This window comes from Carcharhinus amblyrhynchos, chromosome 3 (genome assembly GCF_965287045.1).
Source record: "Carcharhinus amblyrhynchos chromosome 3, sCarAmb.v2.hapA, whole genome shotgun sequence".
Lineage (NCBI taxonomy): Eukaryota > Metazoa > Chordata > Chondrichthyes > Carcharhiniformes > Carcharhinidae > Carcharhinus > Carcharhinus amblyrhynchos.
In genome coordinates, this window is record NC_137326.1 from 26,502,150 (window position 1) to 26,517,259 (window position 15,110).

Here is a 15,110-nt window from a genome sequence, read left to right on the forward strand (position 1 = left end):
TAACTAATCAATCACCTAATGTGTTGTTCAAAATATATTGGTAGGAGAATAATGGGGGTGGGGTATCTTGGATAAAGAGGAGTTAAGGTTTTTGTGGGGAAAGAATATGAAGATAGAACCAATTAATGTATTTAACAGTTTATTCTGCTTTGTCGCCTCTTACAGTAAATCAGAGGTTACTGAGTCTCTTTTTCTTTAGTGTTAATTGTTCTCCGCCTTTTCTCTTTCGTTCTCTGTCTCATGTAGTCCTTTTTCTGCTTAACTTTTATGTAATCCTTTACTTATCTCCTTCTCAGGCTCCTTTTCTGGGTCTTGCTCTATCCTGTTCTCTCTCTCTCTATCTCATTATATTGTTCTGAATTGTGGACGTTGTTCAGTGGAAGGTACAGGCAATAGTCAATGAGAAAATCAAGCTTGAATGGCGACAAGGTTTGAGATGGAATGAAACAGAACTCAGTGTAAGGATCGACTTTTCATAGCCTCTCCTTCTATGACCCTTCTCCTAATCCCCATTTTCTCATCCTCCATTTCCTCTTATCACTTATCATTCTCCCATGTCGTTCTCACCCCATCAGCATCAGCTTGGCCCCGAAGGTATTTTTCCAGCATTAAGTATCTTGCAACTTGTTTTTTTCAAAAACATTTATTGTGCTATAAATACAATGTAACACAATCAGCATTGTAAGAGATAAACTTTTGAGCTCTCAGTTCAGTGCTGTGCAATTGGTGAAAAGAAACTGGGTCACAGGAATTTCAGCCCAGGTTTTGTGTTCAGTCTCTTGAGTGTGACTTGAATCCCCTGAAACCCCTTGACTCAGAGATGACAGTGAATCACAGCAGACATTAGACTATCTGTACGGGGAACATTATAATGAATGGTTTAACCTTTATCATTTGAGTTCGATGACCTGGCTATCCGAAATAACATACTTAGAAGTAACAGAAGTGTAGAAATTGTTTACTGCTGACATACAGTGGAAACGAGGCACAGGGAAATCCCTGTACCAGAATTGGCCAGCAGAAAGCTTGATCAAAATTGTGTCTAGAGCCTCACCTAAGTTGCTGGGTGCAGACATCTGTTACACAGCAGCTTGATGATCAAGTGGACATTAATGTCGAAGTGCACGTGACCCTGAGCCTTGGGTGAGCCCCGAAGGAAAAGAGTTTGAGTGTACTTTGGAGTCATGATGCTTCGGGATTGGGGGGGAGTGCACTTAAGTTCCTTTGGCTCTAGAAATGGTGCCTTTTCCATTCATTGGTGACTGCACAGTTGGTGAAGAACCTTGAGTGGGGCAGGGCCTAATGTTTGTCTTGAATGCCTGAACAAATGGGCATCCTGAATTCAGAAAGCGGGACATACAACTGTGTAGTTTGTGTGCAACAACCTCAATGCTAAATTGGTAGGCTGTGCACCAGAAACAAGTGCAGCACAATCCAAGATCAACCCTAATATTTTCACTAGGAGACTTGAGGCAGGATGTTTGATAAATCATTGTTATTACTTGTAGTTAGTGTGCAGGACAATGTAGATGCGGAGGGGTTTGGACCTGCTGCCCTGGCATTCACAGTGATAACAATGACGGAAAGGTCCAATCAGTGATCATGGGTGCGTGGTGAGGTTCTTCAAAGCCCAATGCATTTCAACATATTTTAGTCTTCAAAATGTATTATACGCATGCAACTTTTAAAGGTTCGAAACAATGTTTTTTTCGGTAATAGAATGTACATTTGGAGAGAAAAAAACATCAAAAGTGTTCCTGAAAAGCAAAATGCTGGCAGTCTTATGAGGTAGAGACGAACGTTTTTTATTTCGCTTCGAGAACTTAAGATGATATTGTTCCTTGACACCTTGTTCCTTGATCCCAAGTCATTAATAAAAAACATGCATCCGAACTGTTAATCTTACATGGTTGGCAGCAGAATGTATTCTCCTGACGGAGGTTATTATATAAACTCATAAGAATTAATGGTGTCCTGCTGTGGGGATGGGGGTGGGGTGAATGAGCACATCGTCCTCGGCGTTGCTCGGTAACAGTGCCCCTGCTCTCAGCCCAATGGTCTCAGGGTGCCTCGAGCTTACTTGTCGGCGGGCGGGTGCGGTATAGTCTGCCGTGTGGTCGTTAACGTTTTGGGAATCGGTGTGATCGGCCTCCTCCAGACTCCCCTTCTCCGCCGCTGCCGCCGCCTGATCGCTTTTACAAAACTCCCCCATTGCTCGATGATGCTGGTGCTCTAGAAGACACCTGCGCGCGGCGCCGTCACGGCGCGTGCCCACTCCCACACAGTCTTGCGCGCCCACCAACCGCCGAGCGCGTGCCCCTCAATGTCTCGCGCGCCCGCCCGCCACCCCCTCCCCTCACCCACACCAACCGCCGAGCGCGTGCCTCTCAGCATCTCGCACGGCTCCCATCTCTTTCCACACCACCTCCCCCCCCCCCGCCCACCCACGAGCGCTCGCGCATGCCCCCCCTAGTTAGTCAGCGCTAGAGCCCAGTCCGCAGCTTCGATCGTGCTTCTCTCCCCCGCTCCTTTCTCACTGAGTCAGGCCGACAAGTCACCTCAGCAGCAGCAGCAGCTTCCGGACGGACGGCTGGCCGGGGGGGCGGGGGGACCGGCCAAGAAGGACGGGACCCAAACCCGCACCCGCACAGGGAACCGCGATGAAAGCCGTCGGTTGAAGCACCGGCGGAACCCCGGATGTTACAATGATGCTGGATAGCAGACCGGAGAGGACCGAAATAGCCGCTGGTGTTTGACCATCATGGGGCTCGGGGGATGAAAAGCCACCTCGTCGTTTGGTTTTTAGTCAGTTTTTTTTGTTTGATGTAATACAAAGGTGGCGTGAGAATGTATGAATTAAAGGAGCCCTACGAAGGTAAATGCCCCCCAGGTTTGATCATAACAGCAGCACAATCCAGGATGCTCGAGATAGTGACTTTGAAGATTTTAATTAATACATCTGACATTTGCCCTGAGCTATTTTCTTTCTATTTGATTCACGAGAGATATTTCACGACATTGGAGTTTAAAGCAAAAGGAGTCTCAGTCATTGTTTTGGATCAAAATAATTAGGTTGAACCTCGACACAGGAGTTTGACAGGCAATGCAATGATTGTTAATAAACATTTTGATTTCTTTATAGAACTTTTTACAAAAACAGTTATCTAATCCACATTAGGTTCAATTATCAAACCTTGCTGACAAAGAGGAATAGACCTTGGTTATGAGTATTGCAGACTTCGCTTCAAAAAATACCACATGCTTCATTGGAATACATTTTGTGACAGTTAATGTAGCAGAAAGATACATACGCCGCCTTCATCTGTTTAAATAAATGTATTTTGTTTCAGAGTGTGTGTGTGTGTGTGTATGTGTATAAGGCGGTAGTAACATGAAACCTCACTGAATATACCCTTTAAGCGTGTATTTATAATCCAGCAATATTGCCAGCTGTTGAACTGTTGTGATGGTTTTTTTGCTTGTTTTCACATGTTTCGCTCGTCTGTCATATTTAAACATAAAACCATGATTTCCCTGTTGTATTTGCTCTCGCGGTTTCAAAAATGGATTCGTTTCAAGGGTTGCTTTAAGCCATTATACCGAATAGGCAGTGTTTTTTTAATGTATTATGAAAAGGTCACTTCCACATCTGATTACGTCTTTCTTTAAATCACAGGAGTAAATTATGCCAGCAACAGACTCCCGCTACCTAGCGACGGACCGGGTCTCCAGTCAAACTCCGAACCGCCGAGGCCGGCAGCACTATCCTGGCAAGCTGCTATTGACGCGGCTAGGCAGGCTAAAGCTGCCGCAAACATGAACTCGACCAAGGAATTCAGCAGCACAGCAGCCCAAAAAAAACGCCAGCAATTCGCCAAGAGCAAGAAGCAGCAGGGCAGCACTGTGAACAACAGGCCGGCCCGTGCCCTATTCTGCTTAAATCTCAACAATCCCATTAGAAGAGCCTGTATTAATATAGTAGAATGGAAGTATCCTTTTCCACAGCTCTTGGCCACGTATATGATGTGCGCAGGAGCTTCAATATAACGCTGTGAAAAATCATTAGCTGCGTGTTCTACTTTTTGACTATGTTCCTGCAAGGTCATCGCACAATTTACATACTGCACATAAAATTCGACTAAACATATTGGAACTGTCTTTGCAGGCAAAATGGTAGCAAATCCTCATCGAAACTACTTGCAGTGGAAATTAAATATATTGATTATTCAGTGAATTTCATGTAACCCTAATCTACTACAAACGCCATTCTCAAATTTTATAGCAACATTTTATTAAAAAAGCAAAGAAAATCAACACAAATTGAATAAATGAACTCAATTGAAAAAAATTCCTTCGAAAATCAGATATTTCTGTATTCAATCCTGTTACACCTGTACACAATCATTATGTTTCAGTCTTTATTTCATCAAACATAGTAGGCATGCTGTTTGTCCAAAACTTTTCAACTTCATTCATTATAGATGTTTCCAAATAACACACGTTTTGGTAAGTTAACTGCACAACTATATCTAACATAAATGAAGACAGAAAATATTGTAAATTCTCAAGAAGTCAGGCAGCAAGTGTGGAGAGATAGTTAAAATTTCATATAGATGACCTTTCATCTGAAGTAATTGCCTAACAACTGATTTCCTGAAGTGGATACCTGTTTGCACCAAACATTAAAATTCCAAGATTTACAATATTTTGCATTTGTATCCCAAATAATCATTTTGGGGATTTAACTTTAAATTTTCAAAGAAACTTAAAATGAAATGGAATAATCTACCTATCAATTGACATTGCCAGAACTTTGCAGTATCTGAGTGGAGGAAGATTCAATTGCGGCTTTCAAAGGGGAATTGGATCATTATCTGAAAAGGGTAAAAAAATGCAGGGCTATGGGGAAAAGCTGGGGGGAGTGGCATCAAGTGACTTGATCTTGCAGATAGTACAAACATGATACCAAATGTATTGTAACTATTCTACAATTCCATAAAAATCAGCAATAATGCATTATATTTCACTATTGTCCTATTATTACCAGCTTTAAGCTAGAATATTTTAATGTAACTATGTTAACAGTAGTTGTAGTTAGGTTTTTAATACAAAAAAAAGCTTATGGTGCTTGCCTTTTATGCAAATAGTACAATTACTTTAGGTGAATGGCAGTTGGTAAATTCAAAAATCCAAGTATTGCTGCCACTGTTGCAGTGATCTAATTTTAACATTGCAAAAAATGTACCTTGTTTTCTGGCTCACCATCGAAATACATTGAATGATTTAATGTAGCTATATTTGCAGAGTCACTGGGGACAAAACTTGCTACAGAAGGTTAAGTTTTGTTCCTTGTACTCTAAGTAGCCTTTTAACAACATGATATTAATTACCACGAAAACCTCACAGTGAGAATTAACAATTAAAGTGGGGAGTTTGATTTGTTCAAGGAAGACTTGGTTATTGTTCAAAATTCTGAAGCATTTGATAGTGTAAACAGGGAGAAACTGTTTCCACTGTTGGTAGGGTTGGTAACTAACACACATTTAAGATAATTGACAAAATATTGTGTTAAGGAAATTAGCACTGGAAATACTGAAACTAATGTGAAGTTTTATGCAAATTATAGTTAAGTTATTTGCTCAAAAATCGTATTCTGCATTATGGGACCATGAGAAAAATCCATTAGGTTTCATCATTTCCAATGGGAACAAATATTCTTCCTGTTCAAATAAACAACAACACTGTATATTTTAATCGTGTTGCATATTTCATTCAAAAAAATGATCTTCCTTCAGATTATTTTGTTGGAGCAATTATCTGATTTTGTTGTCAAAATGACAGAGATTTAGTGGTGCTCTATTTAAGCATAAATGCTTCAGCAGACAAGGGACAGATGTACAATTAAATGACATTGTCCAAAAGTCACTGTCCGAGTTGTGCTGTTCCACTATCAACTTTGCGCAAAAGGCCTTTTGTTTCTGCTTCACCTTTGAAGTGCACTGAATATTATAAATTTGCTGTATTTGCATGTTATAAATAAACTCAATGTGCCACTGAAGGTTAGGTTAAAGAGCAAGTACCCATTTTAGTGTTATTTACTGAAAATTAACCTCTGAAATGGTTTAAATCCAATCTTTATTAAAGTCCTATTTGACCGACCCTGATTTGGCATTAAATTTGCTAATTTGAATTTACACCCTGAATTTGCACTTCACTCCCAATCTTCATGGTGTTAATTTTGCAATTGTTTATTCTGGTTAAAGAGATGTACAGTAACTCCCCCTGTTTACTCAGATCCCAGATGCTGTTTACCTCAGAGCATTGTTACCAGCTTGCATTTTCAATTCCTTACCACACAAAATATTTGAAAATCCAAATGCGCAAAGTCAAGTTTAAGCAAGAATGAGCTATTAGACACCCTAGTACAGCAAATTATGACATATTAATTGTAGCAAAATATATAATCACTTAACTGACTTAAAGTTAGTTTCCTTTTGTACAGATTTGTCAAAATCAGTTGTAGTTAAAATACTAAATTTCATTCCATGCTTTTTGAAACGTGCAATAATTTGAGTTTTTATGAAAAATCAAGATATAAATTATCCATTCTTTTGAGTTTTGATAATATCTGTTGGCTTCATTAATTATTTAGTTTTTGTTATTGAAACAATTAATTCCTTAACATGACATACAGGCCATTTGATATCTTTATATTGATTGCTATTTTTGCCAACTGTGTGGCCTTAGCTGTTTACATACCTTTCCCAGAAGATGACTCTAATTCAACTAATCATGACCTGGTAAGTGTCCTTTGATTACCTTTGTCTCACCAGTGTTATCTACTTTACTTGAATATACACTCACATGCCGCAGATGGATCTCAGCAAAAGACTGTAATACTATTGTGGTCTAATATTCAGGATGTAGTGTAGTAACTCATTTGTTGGTATTTTTGGAGTTAGTCAAGACTCATTATTTATAAATTGGATCTCTATTTCGATGCTCTGATTGTCAAATATTTCTTCAGATTGTACAAACTTTACTTTTTGGGTACTGTTACATGCTGTGGATTGGCATGGTTTTTATAGATGACTTTTCTGTGAGTACAGCAGTTTTGTAAATAAAAGGACAGGCATAATACAAAGTTTAGATGTTTTCTTAGAAATGTGCTGTGAATAAGTGAATTACTTCTCAATGCTGATGTCAACTAATTTCCTGCTGATGATAAACTCTTTATTAATACTGCTCTTATTGTTTTAATCTGAGTATTTGAAGCAGAAAACATATTTAGAGCAGTGCAGTGGAACTTTGGTAAAAGTAGTATGTTTCCTAGCAACTTTATGTTGTACTGCTTTTGATCTTTTCCCAAATCTCATTCATGTACTAAGACTATCCTCCTTTGAACTGATCATCTTGTTTGAATTTTTGGTCTGCTAAATCTGAATAATGAATTGAAACAGTAATCATGTTCAATAGTTTCATTCATTTGCTAATTAATTAAGTTGTCCTATTTATAGAATTAAAATCAAAGCAATAACTAAGTACGTGGTGCTTGAGCATTTGGTTTTATGTTTATGATGTGGCGTGCTAATAATTCTGTTGCATTGTGTTGTGGAGAAATCTTGTATATAGAATATGGCACTATTTCTGTCAATGGTTAGATTTTAAGTTCAAATTTGTTCACAGTTAGACCAAGTAACATATGTTCAAATACATTTGTTTTAATCTTTAGCTGTGTAGCACTTTTATTTTCCCTTCCGTTTTTCACATTAATTAAAGGTCAGCTTTAACTTCTGGCTATGTATGTGGCCAAATGAGTGATCAACCGGTCCAGAAGTGCCAGTGGGGAGGCCCAACAGATTAGCCATCACCAATATACTGGTGGCTAACTTTGCATTAATTGTTTGCAGCAGCCCAATTTTTAAAATTGAACTGCACAAAGTTTGATAGGAACAAAGTGGAATGGCCCATAATCCCAAGGCAAATGGTTAGCCAAGAGGGGCCAGGTGGGTATTGTGGTAGGGGGAAGGATGAGTACGGCTCAAGAGAGAACCTGGATTTGCTTGTGAGACCAGGGGGAACACTGCTGCATCTCTTGGCCCATAAGGAGAAAAAACATATAACAAACTTAGGCTTCCGGCTCTATTTGACTCTGGCCTGCTGGGAACCGTAATGCTTTTTCCTTGCTCAGGTCTCATGTTAAGCCCACAGTTGGGACCTGTGTTGATGATATCATCAGAGTCTGATATGCATCTTCAAGCGATGACTCCAATGGCTTTGTGCGCATCCTTGGTGCTGTAATGTAGAATGCAAAGTGAGGCCAGTGGGTGAGCCTCTAGTTCCATTTTAACTGCCTCTCTGGTTTTTGCTGGATAGTGGGAGTCAAAATTGCCATCCATTCTTTGATTAAGATGGCAAGCAACTTTTCTGCTCCTATCCCTCTAGCAATATTGCATTATTACTGGGGGCTATAATTTATTCTGCCTACCTGAGGAATGGCCTTTCCTGTATTCTGGCTTTGGCCAATTAATCATCAGAGTTTGTATTGTGTTCTAGTATGCAAAACACTGCACCATTACTCATACTTATGAAAGCATAATGTCAATTTCATTTTCCTTTCCCTTGGAAGTTTTTCCCAGGTCATGCATAATTTCTTGAGCTACTCAAGATGCATTGATCCCAAATTTTCAATCCTCCCTCTGTAAAGTAAACTCATTTCTCCTTGACCTCACCCCTGATCGGTTGGATGAACACTGAATTTGAGGTCATGCCATACTGATTAGTTGTGTTATGTGTTAACTTATTAGTATATATTGTTGATTGTTGTTATAAAACAATAAAGTGCAATAACCAAATTGACTGTATAGTCCCAAATCAAGAAATTACCAACAAGGTTTCACTTCTTGTAGCTTTGCTTTTAACACAATTCACAATGTAATTTAAACATGAATAAAAAAGGTACATTTAATTTTAAATAGCCAAAATAACAAAGATATGCTTTATATAACCACAAGCATAATTCCCCACACAAATATAGCACTATGTAGCTAAAAAATTCCACATTATATTGTTCTTTATCAACACAGGATGGGTCAGCAGTCCTACCTGACAACAACTTTCACTTTTGAGTTTCTCGGGTGTGATTATCTACCAACCTTCTTATCTCCACATCACAACATTCCTGATAGTGTAGCTTTCAAGAGTTACTTTTCAAACCACCAACCAATTATATCCTGGTTCGTGGTTTGGCCATTTCTGACAAAACACATAGCTCTTTAGCATTTCTGAGCTATTCACACAGCTTTCTAGGTGTTTAGACCTGTTTAGCCAGCTTGCACAGTATTCCAGGTTTTAGATCTTTTTAGCCAGCTTCTACAGTACCTTCAAGAATTGCTATCTCATTTTCTGCCAAGTAGAAAAGCTGATCTCTTCTTGAGATCGATTTGCTTGTTATTCTCACAATAATTTTGTGTTTCTCTTTCTGTCTCTGCTTTCTCTTTTTTCTGCACTTACATGCTGATCACCTTCACCTTCTAGCTCTCCATGTGTCTGCCAGCCTTCTAACTTCTGGTTTCAACTATTCTTTTGTTGGTACCACTTCCAGGTTATGGGTTGTCATGTCACTTGAACCAGTATTTCTTCTTCCAAGAAAATTACAATTGATCCCTTTACAATCTTGCAAACTGTTGAAGATCTTTTTCAAATAATCTTAAAAATAGTTACAAATTTCACAGATTTTAAAGAAGTAACAGTTTTTTTTACTGTACTGTTTCTGGGTCAAAGGTCATCATAGGATGCATGATCTTCCAGAGATTAGTCGTTTCAGCAGGCCCTTAAAAGTGTGCAACTAATCTAATATTATCATAGTGTTGAAGCTATTTTTTTAGAAGGAAAATATTGAAAAATATATTAATAACTCATTTTTGAAATAAAAACATCTAACTTGCATTTCTAAAATTTTGTCAAATCATAGAAGTGGGCATGCTAAAGAATGAAGAATTTGATAAATGTTTATCTTTAATTGACAGAAAATATCTCCAAATCATGAGACATAATTATCTCAGTGGGCAGGCATCAGCAAACAAACTGCAAGTATTGTAATATCAAATTTATCAAATCCATAAATCTTCTCTAGGCATAGGAATGAGGTTTATTAAGGACTAAAAAGTAGATATATGTGTGAAGGTAGAGAGCATGGCTAAGGTACTAATTAAGTATTTTCCATCTAACCTTTACCATGAAGTAGTTGCTGACAAAGTTATTGTGAAACAGAGGTGGTTGAGACATTGGATGGGATGAAAAGGAGGAACTAGAAAAGTTGTTTGCACTTAAAGATGCTAAATCACTAGGCCTGGATCTGATGCAACTGAGGTTACTGAGAGAAATATGGGTGGAAAGGGGGTAGGAACTGGTCATATCTGGCAATCATATTTCGATGCAAAGGTGATGCCAGCGGATTGGAGAATTGCAATTTTCTTTTCCTGTGTTCTTTCATGCAATGTAGTGATTGCTGGCAAAACCAGTATTTGTCACCCAGCCATAATTGCCCTTGCACTGAGTGGTTTGCTAGGCCATTGCAGTTAAGAGTCAATCAATTTGCTATGAATCTGGAATCAAATGTCGGCCGGACCAGGTAAAGATGACCGATTTCCTTCTCTATAGGGCATATGTACAATTTTGTTCAAAAAACGATGTAAGGATAAGCCCAGCAGCAAAAGGCAGCCAGTTCAACCTCTGTGCTGAGGAGGCTTTTAGAAACCTGAATTCACCCACTTGCACATTAGCTTAGGAAAGACTGCACAATTTTTTTTAGGGTAAATCATCACTGAGATGAGGGGGAATTTCTTCACTCAAAAGGGTGATAAACCTTTAGAATTATCTACCCCAAAGGGTGTGGAAACTCAGTCGTTGAGCATATTCAAGACAGAAATTGATAATGACACCAAGGGATGTGGGGAAAGCACGGGGAAGAGTGGCATTGATATAAATAATCAGCTGTAAATTAATTGCATGGTGGAGCAAGCTCAGGGAGCCAAATGGCCTGATGTTCTTGAATCCGATTAAGGTTTTTAAATGAGGCAACAAAGAGGGTTATTGATAATACATTTGATGTTACATGGACTTCCAAAATGCATTTGATAAAGTAGCACGTAACTGACTTCTTCGCAATGTTAAAGCCGGTGTAATAAAAAGGACAGTGGCTGCATGGCTAGGCACAATGTTGGCTGAGTGACAGGAAACAACAGTGATGAACATTGTTTTTTGGATTGAAGGAAGGCATATGGTGGGATTCCACTGAGGTTGGTATTAGGACTATTGCTTCACTTGATCTTTATTAAAGACTTGGTTACGATTGGCACAATTTCAGAAGTTGGAGGTAATGCAACACTTGGAAGCATTGTAAATTGTGAGAGGGATGATAGCCTTGAGGACATAGGCAAGCTGGTGAGATGGGCAGACACATGGCAAATGAAGTTGAATGCAGAGAAGTATGAAAGTGACACATTTTGGTAGGAAAAAGGGAGTGGCAAGATATAATAAAGGATAAAATTCTAAAGGAGGTGCAAAAACAAAGGGACCTGAGTTTCTGTGCACAAATTATTCAAAGGTGACAAGGCATGTTGAGAAACCAGTTAAGAAAGCAGCTGGATCCTGGGCTTTATAAATAGAGGCAGAGAATTCAAAAGTCACAAAGTTATGGCAAACCTTTCTAAGATGCTGTTTTGATTCAACTGAAATGTTCTATCCAGTTTTGGGCACAACACTTTAGGAAGGATGTGAAGGCATTTGAGAAGTTGCAGAAATGATTTTGCAGGATTGGTCCCAGTGATGAGGGGTTTGGTTACACGGCGAGATTGGAAGAACTGGTGTTCTTCTGTTTAGAGAAGAAAAAAATTGAGAGGAGGTTTTACCAGGGTGTGGCTGGGCCATTCTCCTATAGGAGTTGATGTGACTCAGAATGTTATGATTTATCATGTTTTGAAACATTCTTTGTTTTATCTTTATATGTTGTATATTTTGTAACATTACTATCAGTGTAGCAATGCTATCACCCACAGAAATATTTGAATATATTTTTCTTTCTGAATAGAATGAGTTTCTTTTTCCGTGTTTAGAGTTATGACTGAGTAATAGTAATGAGGTTTGCACCAAAAAAATCATGGAAGAACAGTACTTTCAAACTATGAAGCTGCTGGACTCAAAGACCAATATCTATTGCATTTCTCTTCAAGTCTACAATCGATGATGACTGTATAGTGCACTAGGATTTATTATTACATAAATGCAACACTGGTGTTACATTTTAATCATAAGCAAGATGAACATTGTAGTCTTAAAGATCATACCTAAAAGGCATTGTGGAGAAATGTGATGTGGGCTTATATTTAAAGTTATGATATTGGTCATAACTTTAACTGGTAAGGCATTTGAAAAGTTCTGCATCTGATGTCTAATTATATTTTATTTCATGCCGTGCAATAATATTTGTTGACATCAAAATTAATACCATTTTGCAAGATGCCTCAGTAATGTTATTAATTTAAGGCCAGTATTATCAGAAACAGAAGTGTAGGCTATTAAGATAGCTATTTAAGATAGCTATTTATATCTGAGCCCTGAACAAACTTGGCAGTATGCTTGTGAAAATCTGGATATACAATTATGCCATCTTGATCGGTGTACACAAATAGCCAGAGCCAAAAATTCAATTATCTGGTTGGATTTTCAATATAGAAGGGAAGTTTTTTGTGACAGATTGAATTTTATAAAGTGTATGTAATTATACATATAGGCTGAGAGTGAGGTTTAAAAAGGTAATTGGGTCAAAATAAAGGGAGAAGAAGACTGTACTAGCTATACTGCCATCTTTCCCCATGTTTAAGGAAGCACCAGTAAGAGGACAGGAGGGAGGAAGTTCAATCCCAGGACCCTGGGCTCCATGCATGCTTCCCTCCAACTTAATGGCACTTGCACATTGTAGGGAGAAGATATGCCATGATAACCCTGTTGATGATTTAATTCCCAGTCTTCCTGGAATTTCTTTCATGATCCCACCCAATTTCAACCCATGGTTGAAAACTTAGTCCAGTATGAATGCTGGACGTTTAAAGAGTTACTTCTCAGCTGTTTTAATATATTTTGAAACAAAAGTAAACTTCAAAAGGGAGAATCAGATTTTCGCTGTAAGGTTGGGTATTAGAGATGGAAGAATTCGACCTTTAGAAATGACTGCCCAGACACTGGATTTTCTGTCCGGAGGTGATGAATGTTGTGGGATGGATTTGAAGTTGTGGTGGGCGTGCCAGAGAAACTGAGAAGGATGCAAGGTTCAGAGGCAGGCTAGCAGAAGCCTCTGTCGCAGTGTCCAAAATATTTAAAAAATGAAACACCACATGCCCCATCTTTAGCAACCCCTATCACCTCATATTTTCACTCCATATAATATCCCATGGCAAGCTATACCCCTCTATCTACCTTCACAGCTTTTTATAGCCTCATGCTTGTTTAGTGCCAACTCATGCGAGCCCATGCATATTCTCCTCATCGTCATTTATCCTTGCATGTGCCATCCAGCTCACCTAGTATCCACCATGGGCATACTTCTGGATCCATGCAGAGATGAGACAAAATAAAGTTTGGTGAGATAATTTCCAAGATAAAATAATTTGCAGGAGTAGGCCATTCAGCCCTTTGAGCCTTTTTGCACATTCATTTTGATTATAGCTGGTCATCAGAATAAATACCCTGATCCCCCCTTCCCCCATATCCCTTAATCCCTTAAGCCCTAAGAGTTATATCTAATTTATTCTTGAAATCACACAATGTTTTGACCTCAGCTACTTTCAGTGGTAGTGAATTCCACAGATTCACCACTCTCTGGGTGAAGAAATTTCTCCTCACTTCAGTCCTGAAAGATTTACCCCCGTCCTCAAACAATGACCCCTAGTTCTGGATAACCCCACCATTGGGAACATTCTTTCTGAATACACCCTGTCTAATCCTGTTAGAATTTTATAAGTTTCTATGAAATCCTATCTCACTCTTCTAAACTCCAGTGAATATAATCCTAACCGACTACTCTGTCTTCATACGACAGACCGGCCATCCCAGGATTCAGCCTGGTAAAGCTTCGCTGCACTTCCTTTAGAGTAAACACATCCTTACTTATATAAGCACACCAAAACTGTACATAATACCCCAGGTGTGGCTTCATCAACGCCCTATACAATCGCAGTAAGACATCCCTATTCCTACATTCAAATCCCCTCGCTATGAAAGCCAACACAGCATTTGCTTTCTTTACTGACTTTTCTTGACTATTGAAAAAAAAATACTTACGTCCTTGCAACTAACCTTTTAACAATAAACATTTCATACTGGTGCACTTTCTCTTAACAAAAAGCATTGAAATTCATAAATCAAATGCATTTATATTCTTCCTTAAACAAGGAGACCAATACTGGACCCAGAATTCATTATATATTAGCAAAATGCTCTGGATGTTGAAATGTGAAATTAAAAGAGAAAATGCTGAAAAAACTCAGGTCTGGCAGCATCTATGGAAAGGGAAATAGAGTTAAGAATACGGACTCAACATGTTAACTTCCTTTCTGTATCCACTGATGCTGCCAGACCTACAATATTCAAGATACGGTCTCACCAATGCCCTATATAACTGAAGCATACCATCCTTAACTTTTATGTTCAATTTACCTTATAATGAAGGATAATGAAGGATGGGATTCCATTAATTGTCTGAATTATTTGCTGTACCTCAATATTAACTTTGTGTCACTCACATTAGAAGACTTAAAGCATTCTGCATTTTGGAATCCTGCAGCTGTTATTCATTTAGGTAATACTCTTGCCATTTTATTCTTGCCAGAGTGAACAATCTTGCATTTTCCCATATTATACTTCACCTGCCATATTTTTGTCTTTTCACGCAACCTCTCCATATCCACCTGCAACCTCCTTATATCCTCTTCGTAACATACTTTCCTACCTACTTTTGTGTCATTGCTCCCCTCATTTAGGTCATTGATATAAGTTATAAAAGTTTGAGGCTCCAGTACAGACTCCTGCGGGAGTCCACTCATCACATTCTG

The 15,110-nt window shown here is 38.7% G+C and overlaps 1 protein-coding gene across 1 annotated transcript in view; it reads left to right on the forward strand.

The window, feature by feature from the left end:
- The first annotated feature begins 2,494 nt into the window (after nt 1-2,494).
- LOC145337704 (voltage-dependent L-type calcium channel subunit alpha-1D-like) overlaps nt 2,495-15,110 on the forward strand; it is a 651,603-nt gene continuing 638,987 nt past the window's right edge. The window contains exons 1-3 of the mRNA XM_080182539.1: nt 2,495-2,875; nt 3,677-3,989; nt 6,695-6,800. Of these exons, the coding sequence (XP_080038665.1) occupies nt 2,848-2,875; nt 3,677-3,989; nt 6,695-6,800 (447 nt within the window). The 5' untranslated portion in view covers nt 2,495-2,847. The remainder of the gene's footprint in view (nt 2,876-3,676; nt 3,990-6,694; nt 6,801-15,110) is intronic.